Source organism: Haliotis rubra, unplaced genomic scaffold (assembly GCF_003918875.1).
Source record: "Haliotis rubra isolate DU_JTF1 unplaced genomic scaffold, ASM391887v1 Scf111, whole genome shotgun sequence".
In the NCBI taxonomy this organism is placed as follows: Eukaryota; Metazoa; Mollusca; class Gastropoda; order Lepetellida; family Haliotidae; genus Haliotis; species Haliotis rubra.
In genome coordinates, this window is record NW_025765015.1 from 353,368 (window position 1) to 367,678 (window position 14,311).

Here is a 14,311-nt window from a genome sequence, read left to right on the forward strand (position 1 = left end):
GGGTTAGAATTGGTCTTCGGCAACCCGTGCTTGTCGTAGGGGGCGACTAACGGGATCGGGTGGTCAGGCTCGCTTGACACATATTAACGTATCACTATTGCGTAGATCAACGCTCATAGTGTTGATCACTGGATTGTCTGGTCCAGACTCGATCAGTTACAGACCTCCGCCATATGGCTGGAATATTGCTGAGTGCGGAGTTGAACAACAATCAAACAAACAAATAACGAATCAATCATACTTTGTAGGTGAATAAGAGTAATATAGCATAAGTTATATAGTATAATGCTGACAAGAGACATGCATCACGTGTTTGTTTATGCTTCACATTCAAGCTAGCGAGTCCCCATTTTGTCGGTTGGGGAGGAGAGTAACTTCAGTGACATAGCATGAGGCTAGTTTTCCTGACTGGTGATTCTTGGCCTACACATGTCATCGTATCCCAGTTGTGTAGATTGACGCTCATAGTGTTGATCACTGGATTGTCTGGTCCAGATTCGATTATGTACAGACCGCCGCCATATAGCTGGAATGTTGCTGGGTTAAACAACAACCAAACCAAACAGGCTACAGAACGTTCTTTCACAGTCCTTGGTTAGAGTAACAACAGTGTCAGTGTCAGTGTCAGTAGATGCCAGCCACTTTAATACAGAATTATCCCCAAAAGTAGCTTTATATAGTGACATTAAATGGAGACACCAAGACGCACAACGTTGCATAAACGTTGATCATGACTTCGGTGTTTTGTCAATATATTTTAGATTCAGCTTTGTCTGCTATAAACTAAAGACAACGACACTCCTACCGATCTGACACGACGGCAGTTAAAACATTCTTGAGCTTTGGTATATCACGTGCAGACAGTAAAAGCGATAAACAGTGATGTCACGTGGTCTGCAAGAACTCGTCTCACACGGTATTCCAAAAGGCCGACTATATGTGTTTCACATCTCCAATTTCAACAATCAAGAGAGCAAGCGGGCGAAAAATGACAAATGGAAAAATCAAAGTGTTTTACATTAATTGTTATTTTACTAAATTTCAAAATGTCAGTTGGTTCTTTTCATTATATATCGTTTCATTATTCCCCGTGGGAATGACAAATCAGGGCAGACGGGCGATTGGAAGCACAGAATTAGATACGGACCGCCTAATGGACCATACAGACGCTCGAACAAAGTTGTGATGAGATAGTACGTGCATCCCGTTAGTCATGTCGCGACATCCGTGTCGGAGTGTTACATCCTTGATCACAGCCACTAGGTGTTAGATACATCGCCATCCTTCACGTAGCACTTCCCGTTACAATGTGACTTAATCACCCGAATCAGAGTCGACACATCAGTGGTAAGTACATGATAATCTGTCACGTTTCTCCTCTCAAACATTAGACACATGTGCGAAATGGACAATAATTGCATCTGAACCTATCTGATTGTACAAGGTGATGCTGTTAGGTACACAACTGTATGGTAGTCTAATATTGAACAAACTGTATGGATAACAACTTTAAGACAATGGTACAAGAATCTGTATCGAAACGAAACGTGGTACTCACGAAATACAAGAAGTTGTTATCCATAAAGTTTGTTGAATATTGTACGTCCCAACTTCTAAAATGTCACTCAAACAAGTAGTAGTCATAACTATGTCTGCACAAACGATAACACCGTCAGTAGAAATTTGGATATTGAACGCTTTGTATATTTGTATATCCTTATGAATTATTCTATATATTTAATATTAACTATTCAGACTTAAAGCCTAATACATGGGGCGTGAGATGACAACAATGGAAGTATAAAAATACTGTTACCTTATTTCAATCTGTACTTTACTTTGAAAGTCTAATCCAAAATATAGCAAATGTTACATTTGACCACATTCTAATAGGCATTACGTAGGCATAACTTTATGACTAACTCGCTCACATTCTAAATTTGATGGACATTGTCTTTGTACAGCAATTGAGCGCAGTAGTCAATCCAAGCCGAAAACAGAGCAATCTGCATTCCGTTTCTGAAGAACCGGTACGTAGGAATTGTTGCCCCCCTCATTTTTCTAAACTAAGAGTTCCAACAATTGGCATGCATCTCAAGGTTCAAGAGAGATCTTGATCCGGGTCCACTATTGCCGCTAAAGAGTCGTGTAGTTTCAGTACGAGTTTACATAACGGCCCCCAGGGTTTCTCACTTCCGACGCAAGGTGACCTTTGGTTTATGAAGATGAATATCCGACACTGTTAACCCTAACTCAGAAGCCTTGTAATGCCATAGTTTGTATACTAGTTAGAAGCCTTGTAATGCCATAGTTTGTATACTAGTTCTACAGCTGCAAATGAAGCAAATGTGTTGAAGATGTTGAATCGCTTAATATCATCCGCAAGAGAGCAATCATTTTACCTTAAAGTTTCAACTGATATTTTGATTATGATCAGTGTTTCATCGAGTATTATATGTTTAGTAGTTTTAGAGTTAGATTGCAATTCATCGGTCCGATTTTGAGCCAAACGGACTATATCAATTTATTTTATGATGAAACAAATGATTGAATTTCTTTATTGTCGTTCTCATTCATTTTATAACGTTCTCGTTATCCTGTGACGCTAAATATTAACTCACTCACTCTCTCGCTATCCTATGCTTGTTCAGTTTAAAGATAATCTGTACTGGTTGGTTTGTGTTATACAGAAGGAAGATGGACAGGAAACGCCGCCCAAAGGGTATGTCTCTTTCTCTGTGGAAAACTGTTCATAACAGTATAGTTTGGTGTAGCTGGGGTAAAAAAACAACCAAACCAAACAGGCTACAGAACGTTCTGTCACAGTCCTGGGCGTTGGTTAAGGTAACAACAGGGTCAGTGTCAGCGAAGGTATAAAGTTATTTGTGTATACCTGTGTAACGGGGAACAGGTCTGGTCAACCGGGATCTCAAAATAACTTTCATACAGTTTTATGTAAACATATCGAGTCGACGTTGAAGGAACCCATGTAAATAATTCGAGTTATCCGATGTTCGATTCAACTGCAAAATGATGACTTAGGAAGGAGTATGGGTACAAAGCGCTATTTCGAGACAACCATAAGTGTGCTTGCATGAGTGAGTGAGTAAGTGTGTGTGTGTGTGTGTGAGAGAGAGAGAGAGAGAGAGAGAGAGAGAGAGAGAGAGAGAGAGAGAGAGAGAGAGAGAGAAATTAATAGTTCTATTATATTTTCAGGGGCAGATAGAGGGAGAAAAAGAGACAGGTAATATTGTTGTCTTCGGTGCAACCTGTTGGTGTAGGTGTTTGTTTCCACATATGCCTGTTTTAAAACTGTTCACCCTATACTCGTCATAAGTTTAATTTAGTGTTTGATTTCGTTGGCCTTGAACGCCCGACTGTGATGTTGATGGGTTTCCTGAAATATCAGGGCCGCCATTGAATGGTGTTATTTGTTTTGTTATTTTGCTTGTTTTGTTCATTTCATATGTTTTATGTTTTTTGTTTACATTGTATTTGCTGTTTGGGAGTGGGGAGTGTGTGATCTTTTTTTGTTTTCTAGGAAGGGGAGGTATTTGTCATATTGGGACTTGGGGTGGGATTGAGAGAGTGTAATTTATCTTGAATGAATATTCACGAAAAATTTCGCGATTTCTGTTTGAAGCAATAATTTTGAATATCGAGTAAAAGGGAAGTTTGCAACACATAATCTTGGTTATTTATTTGCTGTAGATCTGGCCGCAGCTGCCCTCCTTCTCCACGTAAGTATAACCATTTATTACTTACCACTGATATTCTTTTGGTGGCAGGGGTGAGCAGTGGGGACGGGGGTGCCGATAACATTATTTTGTCACATCGGTTTTTACAATAAACTGTTATCTAAACAGAATCGCGCATGGTATCAACGTCTTTGTTAAACATCCCAGAGTGGGTGAATGAGTTGACAAAAACCTAGTATGTTTACAAATCATGTTTATCTACATTTTGATTAAAACGACCAATGTCTAACCTTTGTGTAAAAATTGACTGTATTGATTTTTCCATCACATGGGATAAATAAACTCTGTCAAAAAAAGAAACGCAACCCCTGTATTTTAGAGATTTTGATCTGAAGTTTTAGGACGACACGGCATTTTTATTATTTAAGACAGAAGTCTGAAATTTGGCAGAATAATAACCCAGATGGGCATGTTTAAAATTGTCATTTCAAAAGTCATCTCACAGACACCAGTTTGTCACCAGGGGGGCGTCTTTCTCAGTATCTCGTATGAGCACCACGCGCTGCAATCACTGCACGGCATCTCCTTGGACAAGAACGGATAAGACGCCGGATTCTTTCCTGGGGGAATGGCTCTCCACTCCTCCTGCAGTGCAACGGCGAGCTGTTGCAGCGTCTGTGGCGGCGGCTGACGTTGACGTACGCGTCGATCCAGAGTATCCCACAGGTGTTCAATAGGGTTGAGGTCTGGTGATTTAGAGGGTCATGGCAAGACATTGACGTTGGAATTCTGCAGAAAGTTCATTGTTGCACGTGCAGTATGAGGCCGGGCGTTGTCCCGTTGAAAAATCTGTGTCTGTTGGTCAATAATCGGGAGAAGGTGAAGCTCTAACACGTGGTTGATGTAACGTTGGGCTGTCAGGTTCCCTGGAACGATCACCAAGTCTGATTTCTGGTTGTATGAGATGGTTCCCCAAACCATGACGCTTTCTCCGCCAAATCTGTCCACCTGTCGGACGCAGATGGGCGCAAAACGTTTATGACGTCTCCCATACAGACGCTGTCTTCCGTCGTGACGTTGCAAAAGAAAACGTGATTCATCAGAAAACCAGATTCGCCTCCAGTTTTGTAAAGTCCGTATCCTTACGTTGTTGCACCACCTGAGTCGTCGGCGTCGATGTAGGGGCGTAGTACAGGTCCAACAACTGGTCTACAGGCACGTAAACCCGCTTCTTTCAGACGGTTCCTAATCGTTTGAGCTGACACTCTCCTCAAACCTGGTATTTGTGTGGCAGTTACGGTTGGTAGGGCATGCCGATTACGCAGGTGATGGACCCGGATGTACCGATCTTGAAGGGGGGTCGTGATTCTTGGCCTTCCACTTCTCGGGCGATCGTTGGTCAAATTGACGTTGTTGTAGCGGCTCCAAAGTCGGGATATCGTTGTTTTGTGAACATTTAGGTGCCGTGCAACAGTTCCAAAACTTTCTCCGGCTTGAACACGACCAATGGCGATATTTCGGTCGGCAGCACTCAATCGTGGCATTTTAACACAGCTTTTCGGCGACAAATGAATGAATATAATACGGAAGCACATGGGCTTTTATACACCCCTACATTAACTGCCATTTTCATGATTTGCATGTGTTTTTTTTGTGCGAAGTCACCATGAGGGTCATTTCATGCGTTGTGACGGAATAAGCAATAAAATACACTTATGCGTACAAATGCAGTTGTTTGGATGGTCATCTTCATTAATTACGTGTCTCATTTCAATACATTCGAATAAAATTTAGTTTGGAAGCAATAACTTCATTCAAACGAATTTTTCATATCTGAGGACAGGGGTTGCGTTTCTTTTTTGACAGAGTTTATTTCAATGTCCAAACAATTAAGGATCTTATTATAATGTCAATTATCATTAACAGGTCACAATTCAATTCTGGACTCACAAAAGTCCAGTAACTCTCCGCATTGTGGACACTTTCTGACAAGGGATTTAACCAAATTAAACATGCAGTTGTCATGAACATATGTCAAGGATGAAAAAATGAAAACAATTTTTTTCGAAAACTCAAAATTTAAACTCGCTCGCCCATGGGCCGGCACATTGGCGAGAATGTTGTTTGACTCAGAATTCATGTTTTGGAGGTTGTAAATGAAAGAATGTATGTTTATACGTATCATGACACAAAATTCAACTCATTTTGACTTAATTCGGCTAATTTAGAGCGATATTTAATACTTGTTTTTTAAGGAAATAGAATTATTAGATCAATTTTGAGCAATATGTTTTGTAATAGATAAACGGGATTATAAAATTGTAGTATAAATTAGCAATTGCGATTGTTAGTGGCTGTATCCTGAAAGGGGGCTGAAGTATCGTAAAATTATGGTCCTCCTAAGAGGGCACGTAAGTCCCAAAATTATCATTAAAATATTGACACAGTTCACTGTTTGTTACGAGGGAGGAGTGCAGAGAAAGGGACAGCCAGGTGTTCGAGAAGCACGTTCACAGACAAAGTTATTTATTCATTAACCTGTGCTGTCTCCATCCGTTCTCGAACACCTGGCTGTCCCTTTCTCTGCAATCCTCCCTCGTAACAATTAGTGAACTGTGTCAATATTTTAATGATAGATTGTTAAACAACTTTATTATTTTTAGGACAAAAATTCTGCAAAAACCTCACAGTGTGGGTATGATGTTTTGATTATGATCAGCGTTTCACTGAGTATTTTATGTTTATTAGTTTTCGAGTTAGATTGCAATTCATCGGTCCGCTTTTGTGCCAAACGGACTATAGTATGGTGATCTACCTTCAGTTGTTGGCGATCTACAGCCTGTTAGTATACTGTATTGTCTTCGTAAATAAAACAGTGTTACATTTCCCTTATAGTTTTAAACTCCATCTGTGATACTCTAGTTATTTTACAGTCCTTCGATGACTGGTTATTTAACAACTTATATTTATAGTGTATGCCAAACCTTTCTCGGCACTATATCTCTGAAATATTGACGTTAAATTTTAAGTCACTCAGTCATTCACTTTGTGTGAGTGAGTGAGTTAAAATGTAAAGTCACATCGGCAATATTTAAGCCATATCGTGACTAAAATAAGTCATCATAAATACAGGTGAGGTAAATCACTAAAACCTGTCAACGAAGGACAGTAAAACCAACTAGAATATCACAGACACAAACAAATATAACTAGTATATATCTCTAAACCTGAATTTCAGATTTGGACAATACAATATAACGAAGGGCTATAGATCGCCAGCAGCCATACTAGGGACTCACTTTGTGTGAAAGTGTATGTGACCGTCAACGTTTAGATAGTCATACCAAAAGACATCAACGATGGTACATATATATTTGACCTGTATATTCTGTTGTAACAAGAAATGGGATCGGCTTCTGTTTCTTCTCAGATGTTGCTTCAATCTATTCAACTTTTCAAAGTTTCATATCGTTATTTGTAACATTGTGTGCAATACGTATATGTTTGTTTATGTGTCAAGAATATAGAATCATTTGTGTCTATCAATTATTTCAGCTGGAAATGGAGCGGGCAATAGTGGCAGGTAATGCCCTTTTCTTTAATGAGACGTTTTGGTACACATGCTTGTATCCACCCATGCTCGTCCAGGCTGTTAGCTGTAGCCTATCGCTACAGACAGTGGTGAAGTCTATGTAATGTTATTAGTCTTAAGGCACCTGGACCGCTTCCGTGGTGTAGTGGTTAGAGCGTCCGCCCGGAGAGCGGAAGGTCGCGGGTTCGATCTCCGGTCGAGTGATACCAAAAGACGTTAAAATATGGTACTTGTTGGTCCCTGCATGGCGCTCGGCATTAATGGGTACAACAAGGACTGGTCGGCTCGGAGTCAGTATAATGGGTCTGAGTAGGGTATTCATGCTTAACTGCGGCATGGTATCTCAGTGAGCTAGCACTCTATAGTATGACCAGAAATTATTGAGAATTTTAGGAATATGTTTAATTGGATTTCTAGTATAAACAACCTTGACCAGCTATCAAGTGCTTGGTTTCATTTAAATAAGACAACTCGGTTAATCCTTTTTCATTAGTTTGTGAAGAGTTATCCCCCTTTGTTTACTTGCTAGCAGACGACATTTTCAGTGATCCTCAGTATGGATGATTTAGAGAACAGGAAGTTGATTTTAGAGGACATCAGATCAGCTAAAATGATTTCAAGTAGAACAGGCATCCCTTTGTTTATCGTGTTTTGAAAAATATTGCAAATGGATGTGGCACTGAGCACCAGGTAGACGCAGGTAGGCCCAGAAAATTGACTGTCAGTGACAGGAGGCGGCTTGGTATTCTTGTTTCTAAAAACAAACGAAGGAGTTTAGAAAACTTAAGGCTGGATATGATTGATAGAGGAACTGTGGTTGTCTGTAAGAAGACAATTAGAACTGAGCTGCATGCAATGGGTTGGCAGAAAAGTCGAGGAATTCAATCACCGATCATGAAACCTGAACAAAAGGAGCGAAGGTTGAACTGGAGCTTACAGCATAGAAGTTTTAACTGGGGCAATGGGATTTTTCTCAGATGAAAGTTCTGTGTGGCTGTTTCCTAAAACACTGAACTTCTGGACCAAACAAACTGAAAAACCTTTGTATCAGCGCCAAAATTTGTACAGTCCGAAATTTAACGTGTGGGGTGGCATATCTGTGTTATTTTAAGGGAATATGGGAGGGAATATGAATAGTGAGCGGTACACAGATATTCTCGAGGGACATTTACTTCCATCTGCTCACGTGTTCTATGGAAATGTTTGGATTTTCCAGCAGGACAACGACCCAAAACATCGTTCAAAGCATTCACAGGCCTGGTTTCGGACCCAAAATATGGCATTATTAGATTGGCCAAGCTATAGCCCTGACCTAAATCCAATAGAAAATGTCTGGGGACTTATGAAGGAAAGTGTCAATTAGAAATATCTGACAAATATTGCTGAAATCAAAGAAGAGGTGGTCCGATATTGGGACAGCATGGACCACGACTTTCTAACTTCTTTGAGTAGTATGCCCCGCCGCATTGAAGCCTGCATTGCTGTTCATGGTGACTTGACAAAATACTAACTGTTTACCTGTCTTTGAATCTGGAGTTATGTTCTGCTGATATTCACATTTAATATGTGAGTAATGAGTGAAAGAAATATAAAAAATTACAATCTTTAAATTCTCAATAATTTCTGGTTGTACTGTAAAACCAGCTTAAATCTGGGCTAGTACAAGCAGCCGCACATACACATACACAGGAATGCACGTCGTCATATGAGCGAAATATTCTCAAGTAGGACGTAAAACCCAATTTCACCTCACCACACCTCACCTCACCTCACCTCACCTAAGGCACCCGACCGTATTTTTGCAAAGGTTTAAGAGTTTCTCGACTCCGGACCTGGGCAACATGACTTACTGAAGACGATCGGCCAGAGTTGATAAAATCAAGAATCATTCAAGATAGTTTATTGTACATAAGGCCCCGACCCGTTTCCATAATATCATAATCACAGGCAAAGTATGGACAGTGCAAGTAGTGACAGTATCATATCATTGTGTCATTAGTTGCCGGAAGAAGTCAAACTCTTTCTTAATGTCAATGAACGTGCTGCTGATATACTGGGTGTCCTGGAATATTTTGAGTAATTAAACTAATATGGATAATATAGACAATGAAACATTCGGGATCCTAGTGGGAATATATTTACGATGTTGTGCCTTAAATACATATATGGAATCGTGTGTATTTAATCATGATTTTGTTTTGTTTTCTAGATCTCACAGCAGATGTCGTAGTTCTTCACGTGAGTAGAACCAGGGATCACTTTCGTTGATATTGTTGGTGCGGGATGAGATGTCGGGAAAATAGCATGGCCTCGTTGGGTTGTACGAAACACAGAACATGTTTGGTTAACACGTTACATGCCCTGAAAATCCGGTTTTGAAAACACAACAAAACGGCCGCGGTATCAACATGTCGTTGGACATGTTTGAGTGGATGGGTATTCGATAACATAATCTCTTCATGTTCTGTCTGATTTTGATGTTCTGATTATGTGTTCTCTGCAACCACAGGAAGATCCCCCACAAGATCCCCTACAAGATCCCCCACAACACAGGGTACAACTACAACAGATGGCGCCATCACCACGGGTGCCGATACAACCACACACACATTAACTGGTACCTCCCCAAACACGAGTACAACCGTGGCCACAAGCAAACCAACCACCACGGGAAGACCCCCAGGTATTGCCTTTGTGACATGGTGTACAAGCTGGGATACAACCTCTATAGTATATTAGCTAAAACATATCTCAAGAACTTGTCGTAAACTAGTAATAATTAATCATATAGTATTATGACAAATATTTTCATACATATATATAATTCATGTGGATATACGTAGTGTGTTCAGCTGGTTTGATGGGATAGCGATACGTATGAACTAAATGTATTAAAGAAATGATAATACCTCTTATGTTAACTTGCCCATGTCCATATGCAGCTGATGCCTCCCCTAAAAATGGCCATGTAGTAGGCGGAGCTGTTGGTGGTCTCGTCGGAGGTGTCGCCATTACTGTTATCCTCTTTCTACTCTGGCGTTTCTTCCGAGCTAAGAAAAGGTACTGGTAACAAAACACAAAGTCCTTTAAAAACTGGCATGATGGTAGACTGACTGACTGAGTTTGGTTTTACGCCGCTTTTAGCAATATTCCAGCAATATCACGGCGGGGGACACCAGAAATGGGCTTCACTCATTGTACCCATGTGGGGATTCGAACCCGGGTCTTCGGCGTGACGAGCCAACGCTTTAACCACTAGGCTACCCCACAGCACCGGCATGATGGTAGAACTGTAGAGGGTCCGTGGTTCGAATCCCAGCACGGGACTTTCGTGTGATTATTTAATAGGAGCCAAACAGGTCTGAGTACCATGCCTTCTGTTGACGGGGAAGTATGTAGCTGGTCGTGGGGTCATCCAACAGATGACATCCTTATCTTGTCAGCTTGCTGATAGGGTTAATCTCTTTGGTCATACGGACAAGGCGCCTGATAAAGGATCAGAAGATCCGTGGTTTGAAACTTTATGGCCACTATACTCTGTCTCACAGTCCCTCAACCATACTAATTTCCCTACAGTCTAGCCCTAAAGACGTCAATGAAGCAAGTCTGGAGATAGGACAGGGCTTAACACGAGGGCCAATAAATATGCCTGTCACTTATACCGGTGACTTCTAATTGATGACCCCAACACGTGTAGCCCCAATGCAGGTGGTTTTTGTCTCTGAATCTCTGGTCTCCCTCGGGCTCCTTTTCAATTTAAATGGGTTAATTTGTTACAATCAAAATCATATATTTAGAGACTAAGCGCTAGTCTATGACCAGCACCAACACCACGTATGTTCTATATCCATGGATATAGTGTCTTGGTGTTTTCTGGCGTATGAGTGCTCTTCCACCATATCAGGAACCTGAGCCAGGAAATTCAAAATAGCTCATGACCGAAGTGTTGTCAGACAAAAACACATTGTAAACGAGAGCTGAAAGTGAAGCATTTCTTACAGAGAATAACATACCAGGCATAATAATTGTTTGATCGGCATTCTAGAAGTTGGTGGGTCAAAAATGAAACATACAACTTTATGGATGACAAGAAGTTGTATGTTTCCTTGTTTTATACCAGGCATTGTTGTTGTTGACTCGTGATCTAACCTGAGTGAGTTGGAGTTGTCATAGACAGCTACTCACAGAGGGTCCCTTACGGTATGAGCACTTCTTAATGCGACCCGCGAAGATCCGGGTTAAAATTAGTCTTCACCAAACAGTGTTTGTCCTAAGAGACGACTTACGGGATCGGGAGGTCAGGCTCGTTGATGTCATCGGATTCCAGACTCGATTATTCACAAACCGTCGTCATATAGCTCCAATATTGCTGAGTGTGGCGTTAAGCAATAAACAAAAACTTGTTATGATTATTTTATTCGTATGATTTACATGGGTCTTGCTGCATCTGTTTGGTTTTCTTGAACAAACAAAACAAAAGCTTGAACAACACTGCTTTATGTGACCAACATTGCTGTTACAGAAGAGGAGACCGACCGAAGGAAGGAGAGACAGAAAACCCTCACACATACATGGGATTAGTAAGTTATGTCTTATTTATATTAATATTATTTTGTTTATCTATATATCATATCACCATCTGGATCATGGGAGTTAGTGGCACCGTATCCATGTGTGTCATGTCATTGCTGTGGAGGAAGCGTGAAGTAGGAGAACATACATGGTCTTGTCTGTAGAACATCTATGGGTCTTTTTCTAAACTTTCTCCCCCGCTTCACATCGCAAAGCTCCAGGACATCTAGGTAGAAAGTAAAGGGAAACTGAATCCTGCATATATTTTGATGACTGATCAGTATTCTTTCCCACAGGTTGTTCTCAATATCCACTTCATTGGTTAATACCTGTAATTTTGTGGATGTAAATCTATAACTCACCATTCATATGTAATGCCTTCCTTTCCCAGATTTACACCAACAACCCCAGCAGTTTGGTGATGTCCACAGTCCCGGATGTAATCATGGTGTCGCCAGCGCAACTCGCCCCCAATGAGGCGGAAGCTGAGTATAATGTTATTCAAGAGGAAGAAAATTACCAGTTGGCAAAGAAGATGGTTTCTGCCTCTAAGCAGGCAGATTACGCAGAAATCCCGGACACACAGAAGAGCGGTACATCACAACCTGCTGCTGAATATTTTGTCCTGGAGGAAGATGGCCACACAAGTGACGATTTAAACAGACTAAGAAACGCTGCGACTCCGACTGGAGGAAAGGATACATACAACAGACTGGGAGACGACACTGCTTCGACACCGACTGATATGAAGGGTACATACAACAGACTGGGAGACGACACTGCTTCGACGCCGACTGATATGAAGGGTACATACAACAGACTGGGAGACGACACTGCTTCGACACCGACTGATATGAAGGGTACATACAACAGACTGGGAGACGACACTGCTTCGACGCCGACTGATATGAAGGGTACATACAACAGACTGGGAGACGACACTGCTTCGACGCCGACTGATATGAAGGGTACATACAACAGACTGGGAGACGACACTGCTTCGACGCCGACTGATATGAAGGGTACATACAACAGACTGGGAGACGACACTGCTTCGACGCCGACTGATATGAAGGGTACATACAACAGACTGGGAGACGACACTGCTTCGACGCCGACTGATGTATAGGATACATACAACAGATTGAGTACAATCGATCAGGACAATAAAGACATTAAACAACCGGAACCAAACGGACGGGAGCAGATTACTTCTGACCAAGTTATACCCTCAGACACCAAGTTCTAATCTCCGTACACCAAGATTTACCCTCTAACACCAAGTTTTAACCTCTAACACCAAGTTCTAATCTCCATACACCAAGATTTACCCTCTAACACCAAGTTTTAACCTCTAACACCAAGTTCTAATCTCCATACACCAAGTTTTACCCTCTAACACCAAGTTTTACCCTGTAACACCAAGTTTTAACCTCTAACACCAAGTTCTAATCTCCATACACCAAGATTTACCCTCTAACACCACGTTTTAACCTCTAACACCAAGTTCTAATCTCCATACACCAAGTTTTACCCTCTAACACCAAGTTCTAATCTCCATACACCAAGATTTACCCTCTAACACCAAGTTTTAACCTCTAACACCAAGTTCTAATCTCCATACACCAAGTTTTACCCTCTTACACCAAGTTCTAATCTGCATACACCAAGTTTTACCCTCTAACACCAAGTTCTAATCTCCATACACCAAGTTTTACCCTCTAACTTCAAGTTCTAATCTCCGTACACCAAGTTTTAACCTCTAACACCAAGTTTTACCCTCTAACACCAAGTTCTAATCTCCGTACACCACGTTTTAACCTCTAACACCAAGTTCTAATCTCCATACACCAAGTTTAACCCTCGAACACCAAGTCCTACCCTCAACCATTTCATACCCTCAAACACCAAGTAATTCCCACCAACACTCAGTCATACCTTCTAACGCAAAACGACTTCACACTAAGGATTTGAGCAAGGTAGTATGACACAAAGGAAACGTTCTTTGTCAACCTATATATTAGATAAAACAAAAGCCACTCCATCCGATGCTTTTGATGTATGATAATAAGTGTAGTTTAACTATTTCTCTTTAATTTAAAATTTGAAACATTTTTATGATCATTGTGTATATCATGCTGTCTGTAGAATATACTCCCGGGTTCCCCTGCTTTGAAAGCTACATTGATGCCCCTTATATTATGTAGGTAACTGATAAATAAGCCAAGTAGGCCCGAAGGAAAATATCACTTTGTTTACTACCTGCAAGTTATTTTCTCGTTAGAGTGTTGTTGTTATTATTTGCTTGCATCCAGCTCACTTATACTGTGTAACATAGCCATACATACTGTTTCTTCTACAGTTTTTGTTACAACACACCATCATTTGATTATTTGTTCAATGTGTACCCATATTCATTAGAATGTGAAAAACGTAATAATGTCTCATA

General features: G+C 40.8%; 1 protein-coding gene and 1 long non-coding RNA gene across 2 annotated transcripts; one reads left to right on the plus strand and one right to left on the minus strand.

Moving 5' to 3' along the window:
* The first annotated feature begins 1,126 nt into the window (after positions 1 to 1,126).
* LOC124288329 lies at positions 1,127 to 12,991 on the plus strand. Its single transcript, XM_046724843.1, has 10 exons — positions 1,127 to 1,347; positions 2,691 to 2,722; positions 3,217 to 3,244; positions 3,712 to 3,740; positions 7,254 to 7,281; positions 9,500 to 9,528; positions 9,800 to 9,973; positions 10,233 to 10,350; positions 11,813 to 11,870; positions 12,254 to 12,991. Exons 2-10 carry the CDS (start codon positions 2,698 to 2,700, stop codon positions 12,989 to 12,991), a joined length of 1,227 nt encoding a protein of 408 aa, XP_046580799.1. The 5' UTR covers positions 1,127 to 1,347; positions 2,691 to 2,697.
* Positions 12,992 to 13,178: 187 nt separating this feature from the next.
* LOC124287897 lies at positions 13,179 to 13,701 on the minus strand. The gene is made up of 3 exons (XR_006901335.1): positions 13,623 to 13,701; positions 13,357 to 13,458; positions 13,179 to 13,255 (listed from the first exon to the last, which is right to left on the minus strand). It is a non-coding gene; the product is annotated as an uncharacterized LOC124287897 (long non-coding RNA).
* Between the last annotated feature and the right edge of the window lie 610 nt (positions 13,702 to 14,311).

What these genes read in the sequence shown, in the direction of transcription:
- LOC124288329 (XM_046724843.1), top strand. Translation starts at nt 2,698, where the DNA reads ATGGACAGGAAACGCCGCCCAAAGG. An exon ending in AGAGGGAGAAAAAGAGACAG is followed by an intron (nt 3,245 to 3,711) that starts GTAATATTGTTG and finishes TATTTGCTGTAG; the next exon opens with ATCTGGCCGCAGCTGCCCTC. An exon ending in GGAGCGGGCAATAGTGGCAG is followed by an intron (nt 7,282 to 9,499) that starts GTAATGCCCTTT and finishes TTTGTTTTCTAG; the next exon opens with ATCTCACAGCAGATGTCGTA.